Source organism: Physeter macrocephalus, chromosome 1, assembly GCF_002837175.3.
Source record: "Physeter macrocephalus isolate SW-GA chromosome 1, ASM283717v5, whole genome shotgun sequence".
In the NCBI taxonomy this organism is placed as follows: Eukaryota; Metazoa; Chordata; class Mammalia; order Artiodactyla; family Physeteridae; genus Physeter; species Physeter macrocephalus.
In genome coordinates this window covers 38,309,095-38,318,331 of record NC_041214.2, presented here as the reverse complement: position 1 = coordinate 38,318,331, position 9,237 = coordinate 38,309,095, and the positions used below count along the sequence as shown (strand labels likewise).

The 9,237-nt window shown below is 50.9% G+C and overlaps 1 protein-coding gene across 2 annotated transcripts in view; it reads left to right on the top strand.

Annotated features, from left to right (window-relative positions):
- Nucleotides 1-475: 475 nt before the first annotated feature.
- SH3BP5 (SH3 domain binding protein 5) overlaps nt 476-9,237 on the top strand; it is a 71,704-nt gene continuing 62,942 nt past the window's right edge. Inside the window, exons 1-3 of one of the 2 annotated variants that reach the window (XM_055090580.1) lie at nt 476-642; nt 850-916; nt 2,623-2,685. In XM_055090580.1, the coding sequence (XP_054946555.1) occupies nt 572-642; nt 850-916; nt 2,623-2,685 (201 nt within the window). In that variant the 5' untranslated portion in view covers nt 476-571. Of the gene's footprint in view, nt 710-849; nt 917-2,622; nt 2,686-9,237 lie in introns of both variants that reach the window. The other variant, XM_024115156.3, reaches the window with a different exon arrangement.

Below are 9,237 nucleotides of genomic sequence, written 5' to 3'. Positions count from 1 at the left end.
AGGTACATACATTTCCCCAGGTTAACCCATGGGGACAAAAGTGCTTTGAGTGTACACAGGGGTTTGAGTGAGTCTTGAAACTGGCCCAGGGTCACTGAGTACAAGCTTCTAAAGCTGCCTTCAGATGGTGGGAATACCCCAAACTTTCCTTCCATGCAGTCAATTGCCTTAGCAGAGAAGGGAGGGAGAGAAAAGCACCCTGACACCAGGCGGCCGACGTTGGGTAAATTGTGATCTAGTCGGGCTGCTATGGTAAAAGGGGGTGAGGGGCCCCCCATTTCACCACCCTCACGCGTTCCGGGAGTGAGGTTTTGTGATGGAGCCCCGGCTATCCCGGCCGACCGGCCAGGTCTAGAGTCGGGGCCGCGCAGAGCCGGCGGGCTGGGGGCGGAGCGGGCGGCGCTGCGCTGACGGCCGCGGCGGAGAGGGGGCGACCGCGCCCACTTCCTCCTGAGCTGGGCCCGGGAACCCGCGGCGGCGAGCGGCGCCTTCAGAGCGCGCCGGGCGGTGGCCATACGGCTCCGGCCCAGTCTGCGGCCGCCACCCCCGCGCTCCCAAGTCCGCCGCCCGCATGGACGCGGCGCCGAAGCGGAGCCGTCCGGAAGAGCCGGCCGAGCTGCCGCCGCCAGCCCGGGACTCGGAGGAGGAGGAGGAGGAGGGCATGGAGCCGGGGCTGGAGGAGGAGGAAGAGGTGGACCCCCGGATCCAGGTAGGGCGCGCGGGGGTGCACAAGGACCCCGGCATCTGCACTGAGCCCCCCTCGCAGCGGCCTCCCCCAACCCCCCACCGGTGCCTGCGCCCGGGGGAGGTGGCAGCGTAAGTCCGGGGCTGGAGGAGAGGGTCTGAGGACTCGGACTCGGAGGAGAGCATGGAGCCGGGGCTGGAGGAGGAGGAAGAGGTGGACCCCCGGATCCAGGTAGGGCGCGCGGGGGTGCACAAGGACCCCGGCATCTGCACTGAGCCCCCCTCGCAGCGGCCTCCCCCAACCCCCCACCGGTGCCTGCGCCCGGGGGAGGTGGCAGCGTAAGTCCGGGGCTGGAGGAGAGGGTCTGATTACCCGGTTTCCCCTGGTTCCTGGGAGGCTGCGGTGCCCGCTTGGAAGCAGCCTGACTCTATCGCCGGGATTCCCCGGCAGGATCCGGGGGTCGCAGCAGCTTGCCCCGCGCTGCGGGCGGTTGCGCAACAAAGAGGAAAGGGGGCGGGGGCGCCACGCCGGCGTCTGGGTACCCGGCCGGGCTCGCGGCGCCGCGGGCTTTGCACAACCTCCGGGCTCCGGGGAGCCGGGCCGGCCGCTTAGGCGTGGGCTCCCGGGGTGGTGGGCGTCGTCGGCCCCTGCAGGTGGGCGGCCATCCGTGCCTGGGGGTCGGAGCCTCCTGCTGGCAGAGGTGCCCGGCCTGAGCCATCTCCCTTCTCCTCTGATTCATTGTTAGCAAACCGAAGGGCTTATTGTCACCACTGGCTCAGCTCTGCGCTTGGCCTCAAACGGTTTAAAACCCACCTTTCCCTCCTTATGAGGTCGGGTGTGAACAGAAATCTGGGACAAGCGGTGCGCATAGCTGACGCGCGAGAAGGCAAGAGGGTTGGCCCGGTTCCTGTGCCTCCATTTCTCTGGGAGATGATTAGAAACGATTTCCAAGCCGAGATCTCGGAGTGACTGCTTAACCTCTTCACCCTCTAAGCAAAAAGCACAGCACATCGCTTTCGAAGACCCGTTTTTCTACCCTTTCCATAAAGCTTTTTTTTTTTTTTTAAATATTGCTTTTCAGCATGCGCTGCAGTTTCTGGAGACTTAATTGGTTTTTCAGCGCTCAGATCAATTAAAAGCTCATTTAACTCAGCTGTTGCATTTAAATGAATTGTTATGGCAGGTTAGCAAGATAAAAATCAGGTGGAAAAATCTTTGCATTAGGAATTCTATTAAATAAAATCAGTTCGGGCTACTCAATTTTGTTTTCTTGGTAGGGGAATTCTGTTCACAAGGTCCTTTGTTTGCTGAGTAAAGTGAGTTAACTTCACGCTGGGCACTTTTTTTACACAATGTCAGTGTGTAAATGTTTATTTAAAGGATCAGGATTAAAGCTAGTTTTAGTTGTTTGTTTTGTAAAACAGCCAGGTAGGTTGAGTAACTGGCAGTTTGAAAAGACTTCATTCCTACAGAAAAATACTCAACCATGGATGAGATAATGCCAGAATTGTACCCTTGATTTAAATTATTTCATTGGGTTTATACTTTAGGCTTGGCTTTGTTTTCTTTTATTATCTTTCCTGCAAAATCCTTGCTCTAAAACAGAAAGCATTGTTTTGATTCAGCCTCTAAACCATTTGTAACAGGTGGGTTTACCTGAAGGCACATACCTGGAATAAGTAATTGACCTTCTAAGAAAAGACAAATTCCTAGGGACCTTAAAGTCATTTTCAAAAAGGCCACCATCAAGAAAAAGGTTTCAGAAATGCTGACATTCATTTGTTCTTCCAGCCAAGGCTCAACTGTTTTGAGAATTACCACTGACTCGTTCCTCTTCCTACAAATTGTGCCAGAGTAATTTGCAGGTACTGGGCTGAGTCATACTGGAAACAAAAGACAAATCCCTGAATCTTTTTTCTGTCCCTTTTCTTCATCAGGGAGAACTGGAGAAGTTAAATCAATCCACGGATGATATCAACAGAAGGGAGACTGAACTTGAGGTACGGAAAGCTGGGTCTCTTTTCTCGGTGAAGTGGCGTCTGTCCCGCTGACACCAGGCTGGTTCATTTTGTTTTAATAGCTGGAGGGTGGTTACTGGCATTCCCTCCTCGAAGTTGAGCAACAGCCTGCTGCCTGACAGAATAAATTACACCACTGAGGCCAGCTTGTGGGTGGAACACGTGTGGATCCAGTTTCACGTGGTTTTCATCATGGAAGCTCCGAGGGGCCCAAACCAAGGGCATTACACACGCTTAAGCCCTAAAGTTAATGTGTCTGTGGAAAAGTTAAAAGGACTGAGGGGAAAAGTAGCTGTGCTCTTTAATGGACAAGAATGAATGAGCTCACAAAATCTTTTAAATATTGTAGGGCAGTTCCTTGCACTGGTACTTGGAAATATTGTGTGTTTCCTCAGAAAGACTTAGACTTGTTTGACTTTCTGGCCCTAATCATTCACACCCCCTTCCACTCCCCTGCTTTTTTTTCTTTATTGTCTGCTTGTGCGCAGAATATAATGATCTTAATGGTACCGAAAAGCTGTTTAGACTGGGAAGGGCTTTCCGCTGGGAAGAATCTTGGGAGCCGAGAACTTGATTTGAATTTCATGAGCATCTTCCAACCTGAGTGTAAACAGATTAGCATTCTTCACAGCTCCCCCTTAGTCCGCATCCCTTTTCAGCACTGGTTGGTTTTACCATCCATCAGATTTGAACAACCCCCGCTTCTGTCTGAGAGCTGTGGGAGGACCCATTTCTGTAGCAGCAGGAATGGCAGGGAAGGTCAACGGAAGGGGCAGGACACCGCTGGTCCTTAGAGTGAGGGGGTGGGAGATAGGAATGTAATCTGACCAGCAACACCCTGGCAACCTTGATTTCTGCCTGCATGTGGAGGCCCTGGAGGTATTGTGGCCCAGAGGGTTAAAGCTAGTTTTCTGAGCTGTGTGTGAAGCGTTCTTGCTCTGTTCTGATTACAGGTGTCTATGAACACTCTTCTCCCCCAGGTGAAGTACAGTCTGTGTGTTTAAATTTTTTTCACTTACGATGAATCAAGTCTCTTCGTTGGGCAACTGAAATCTCTCAGAATCTCGCATTTGTAGTACATTCAACAGCAAAACCCCTACCATTTCTGTCAGGATTTGGCATTTCCAAAGTGCTTTTTACAAACTTTATCTCCTTCCTGCGTGTCACAGCAGGCCAGAGCTGTGCTGTCCAGGACGGCAGCCTTTTGCCACATGTGGCTATTTGAATTTAAACTTAAATTAATTACAATTAAATAAGATTAAATTTCACTTCCTCAGTCACAGTAGCCACGTTTCGAGGGCCCAGTAGGCACTGTATCGGACAGATCAGAGAAGACTCCCATCATCATAGGAAGTTCTACTGGACGGCGTGGGCCTGGCAGGTAGGGACTGGCAGGGACCTCCTCTTCTTCAGGGGAGGACACGGAAGCACAGCGTCCTCACAGTTCAGCGACATGGCAGAGCCTGGTCATTTTCCAGGTCCCCTCCAGCTCTTGTATTCTATCCCAAATATGAACAAACAACTTAGAAATCGTTTTTTTTTTTTTTTTTTTTTTTTTTGCAAAGTACTGGTTTATTCATTCAACACATATCTGTAGGCCTGCTCGATGCTGACCCCTGTTCTGGTGGTGTTGCCCTTCTGAGGGCACAATTGTTTCATCTCTTAATTCTTTTCAGCCTTGATTTCTGAGCCCTCTTTTGGAACACACTTAGGTCTTTGTGTGTCACAGGAAGCCACGGGACAGGTGTTTCCTGCCTGCCTCTGGAGAGTATTCGGCAGTAGCCGAGAGAGGTGGTCAGGGCTGGCCTGTGTCACTGGCTGCCCTTTCCATGGCATTATTATAACCCAGGTGAACTCAGACAAGTATAGTGCCAAGCTCTGTACGTCATGAAAACTTCCTAGCAGCCACGCTCAAAAGCAACAGGAAACAGGTGAAGTTAATTTTAATCTAGTTCCTTTAACCCAGAATGTCCAAGATACAGTAATTTCAATATGGAATCAATACAATCATGAATGAGATGTTTTACATATATTTTTGTACCAAGTCTTGGAAATCTTGTGCACCTGTTACACCTAGAGCACATCTCACTTTGGACCAGCCACGTTTCAAGTGCACAGGAGGTGCACGTGGCCCTGGGCCATAGTGGGCGTCTAATCGGTGGGGTTTCAGCCTCCGTGCAGGCTCTCTGGATGCTTCTCATGCTCCCAGAACCCGCCAGGGACCTTGTGGCCGTGTGTGTGGTGGGCTGCGTCCCTTCCGGCGAGCACTGGCCACCCACCTTGTGTTGGGCACCGTGGCCCCTGCAGATACAGGTAGATATGGATACAAGACAGAGGCTTTGCCTCCGGGAGTTGACGTTTCAGGCGGGGGGTGAGGCGTGGAGGGTTGGCTGGTAATTACTGATTGTGCTGAGTCCAGTAGAAGAGTGCTGTGACAGAGGAGTCTCCAGAATACACCTGAGCAGAAGCCTGCCGAGCAAGGGAGCCCGCGTGTGGGGTGGCAGATGGAGAGAGCACTGGGAATCATGGTCGGGGGGTGGTGCCAGAGGACGTGGGGCAGGAAGCAGCCACCTTAGTATATGGTCAGTTGTCCTTATTCGCGGTAGTTTTCACTGAGGTCGCCGTGAACCTTGCATTAGTGAATTCTGAGCCGTGGCTCCCAAGGGAGATGTTGTGACCAGAGGCTTTCAGGAACTTAAACCTCATTAGGCTCCTGTGAGCCTCTGGTTCCAACACCTTCATCTACGGATCAGTACGTATCCGTGTGTTATGTGTGTTTCTATTTAAAGATACCTTACTTAAGGTGTATTGTTGGTTGAACTTGGCCATCAGCACCATGGCTCAGCCTGATCAAAGCTCATTTAACACATATTTTCTCCATAATGCTCACCACAGCTTTCCTGGGCTTAGGACACTAGCCAGCACTTCAGCACTAGGCTTGGGGGCTCTTTTAAACAGCCGAATCACCAACACAAAGCACAAAAGTACAGAAAGCGTGGCACCACATGGACTGTGTGAAGGATGTTTGTTTACAGCATGAGAGCTGGACCAGGGTGGAGGGCGTCTGTTCATCCTCCCTGGAAGCAGGCACGTCGGGCTACTGGAGTTTCTTGCCACTCTGTGCAGGTCCACAAATGACTGTAGAGCAGCACGGTATTGATTTTGGAATCAATTTTAGTGAGTAGGCAGATTCACAAATTTGGGATCCACAAATAATGAGGACTGACTGTATATAATTCGCAGCCACTAGGGGAGGGTCTTTTGCTGTCTGCATTTCCTTTCCTTTGCTTTTTGATTATGGTCTGCAGGGCCCAACACCCCTCCTGACTTTGAGTGATTAAAGCAGATTGGTGACCCCAATGTTCATAGCACTATTTACAATATCCAAGATATGGAAGCAACCTAAGTGTTCATTGACAGATGAATGGATAAAGAAGATGTGGTACATATATACAATGGAATATTACTCAGCCATAAAAAATGAAATAATGCCATTTACAGCAACATGGATAGACTTGGAGGACATTATGCTAAGTGAAATAAGGCAGACAAACACTGTATGACAGTGCTTATATGTGGAATCTAAAAAATACAACCAACTAGTGAATATAACATAAAAGAAACGACTCACAGATATAGAGATCAAACTAGTGGTTACCAGTACAAAGTATTGGGTGTAAGAGAGGCTCAAGGATGTATTGTACAACATGGGGAAAATAACCAATATTTGGTAATAACTGTAAATGGAAAGTAACCTTTCCAAATTGTATAAAAAAATTGAAAAAACAACGAATTGGTGACCAGTTTGTGGCAGCCGTAGATGAGGTGTCAGCTGGGATTCGCCTTTGGATCTCATTCCGTGTCTCGGCAGTTTAAATGGGAGATGACCAAAGGTGTCTGATGGCTGGCCTGTTGTCAGGCAGACATCTGCCCCTTCCCATGACCATGGTTTGCCTCTGACCTTGTCTGGACAGCATGGTCTCCCCTTGGCACTCTGATCTGTGTTGAGAGAGCCAGCCTTTTCAAGCTGTTGAAGGGAGTAACCTTTTAACCAGAGAGGCTCTTGGATATAAGCCTGATGTTTCAAGTCAAGAAAGCACATGTATTTTCCCACAGGCGCATTGGTTAGTCAGCTTTAATTATTAACTCATGGAGTATTTCTTGAGCACCTACTATTTGCTTCCGTGAAAGCCCATCTGGAGGGAGCGAGCCTCGGGGCCTTGTGTGCGAAGGTCATTCCAGCAGCGGGAACAGCTAAGGTGAGAGAGAGAGGGGCCTGGTCAGGCTGAGGACCAGCCGGGGGGGGCAGTGTGCTGGGGGTGGGGACGGCGATGGATGGAGAGAGATAAACAGGTCATTCCGTGTGCAGCAGCCCTGCCAGGTGAGGCAGTCCAGGTAAATGTGCTGATGCACTTTTACAATGCGTACCCAATAGAGCGATTTCTTCTCAAATGTTTGTTAAAACAAGAGGCAGCACAGAGAATTTCTAAATCATTTAAATCCAGATTTGTAATAGTCCATGCCAGTTATTTATTTTTTACTATGATGTGTAGAGTTTTTGTATCCCCCCTGCTTCCTCTGAAGGCGGGCTGTTCTAGGGTGTGAAATGGTCCAGGAGGAGGAGGAGGAGGAAGGACACAGCCAGGCCTAGTTGCCCACAGACAGCTTTTCTGGCTCTGAGTAATCACAAGCTGACTTTTCCAGCCTGTCCTTCCCTGGGGAGGCAAAGGCGGTTGATTGTAAATGGCCGTGCGCTTCCCCTCAGTGCTTGGGTGGGGGCGGTTTGAAAAGCATTTGATTCTGGACATCTGTGTTCCTCAGACTCACATAAGGCCTGCACCCAGAATCTGCCTCTGCCCCTGCCAGAAACCAGCAAACATTTTCTCTTTAAAAAAAAAAAAGAAAGAAAAAAGAAGACGGTCCTGAGCTTGGAAACTCGGGGTCGGGGGGAGGAGGGGGTGAATTGGGAGCAGGCCTGTGGGCTGAGTCCTGTGTGGGGTTCTCACCTCGCGGCGGGGGGGTGGGGTGGGGCGGTGAGGGGGGTCCTGGATTCAAGCCTTGGCCACAGAGCGAAGGACCCGGGCGGGGTCTTGGGAGCCGGGGGACGCTTTGCTGCAATAGGGGGCATTGGAGTCGAGGCCTGGGGACCCAAGTTATTTGGGATGATCAGCAGCCAGCAAGTCGAGGGGACCAGTGCAGACATCCCTTGCAGCCTGTGCAGTGCTGGGGCGGGGGAGCATTGTTGATGGGACCCTTTGTTCATTGGCTGGTTGTAAAGATCAACACACTTGAGGTCTTTACTGGGCCTCCTGGGCCCCCGAGCTGGGGCTACTTCTGTCCCCACAGCTCTGACCTGAAGTCTGGCCATCGGAATAGTAGGACTTAGGGCTTCCTGCTTGGGTGGTGGTCCCCACACTGCTGCTGGGATGTTGGGGGACAGTGACTTCTGACCCAGCAGTTGCACTTGTAAGAATTTATTCTACGGGGTTAACTGGGCAAGGATGCAGGTCCAACAGTGCTCACTGCAGCATTGTTTAAAAATGTTGGAAAAATTGTGAATCTGCATGACTGTCAGTAGGGGGTTGAGGAAATAAATGAATACCAAGCCCAGGCGATAGCTAAGAGAATCCAGGCTTTTAGATGATGACACAGCTTGTTATTAACCTAGAAAGGCATCTGAATGGAAAACAGGTTCCAAAAGCTTGGAGTCATGATTTAGACTCATGATGCTATTCTAAAAAAATATGTTTATATGCATAAAAATATCAGGAAAGGATTACATGCCAGTTATATCTGGTGAGAGTTGAGTAAGATGTATTCTGTTTATACTTTTCTATATTTTCTGAATTATTTGCACTGAATTGTATTACTTTAGAGTCAAGGGGGAAAAACCCCAAAGTCATAGGGAAGGGGAGGGTGGAGGGACGTCTTGGCATCAGGTGACCTGGTTAGAGCCTGAGCTCTGCTGACTTTTGGGGGCACTTGCCCCTTTGGAGCCTGAGTCCCCTCGTCTGTGAATTGGCTCGTTTTTCTTCCTGGGTGGCCTGGGGGACAGGAGGAGACACTGTGTGAGGGAGGGCTTTGCTAGCTGCACAGCCTGGGTGAGGCAGAGGCTTCCTGCGTGCGGGGCTGGCAGCGAGCGCCGGGGACTGCCGGATGCAGAGAAAGTTCCATCGAGATGTGCATTGGAGCCAGGCCCACCGCAGCTCTGCCCTCTTCCCCCCAGGCCCCGCCATGACGTCTCTTTGTCAGAGACCGGCTCCGGGCAAGGGGCCAGAGAGAGGGCTCGTAAGGCTAGGATTACAGCAGCGTGGACTCTGCAGTCTCTGGAGCAACAGGGCTTTGGTCTGTGGCTGGTCTACGGGGTGTGGAAATCAGTTGTTTCCCTGCATGAGCCCTGCTGTGTTAGGCTGTCTTCTCCTGGGATTTGCCTGGCACATAATGGGTGCTCAGTAGATTTTTTTTTTTTTTTTTGCGGTACGCGGGCCTCTCACTGTTGTGGCCTCTCCCGTTGCGGAGCACAGGCTCCGGACG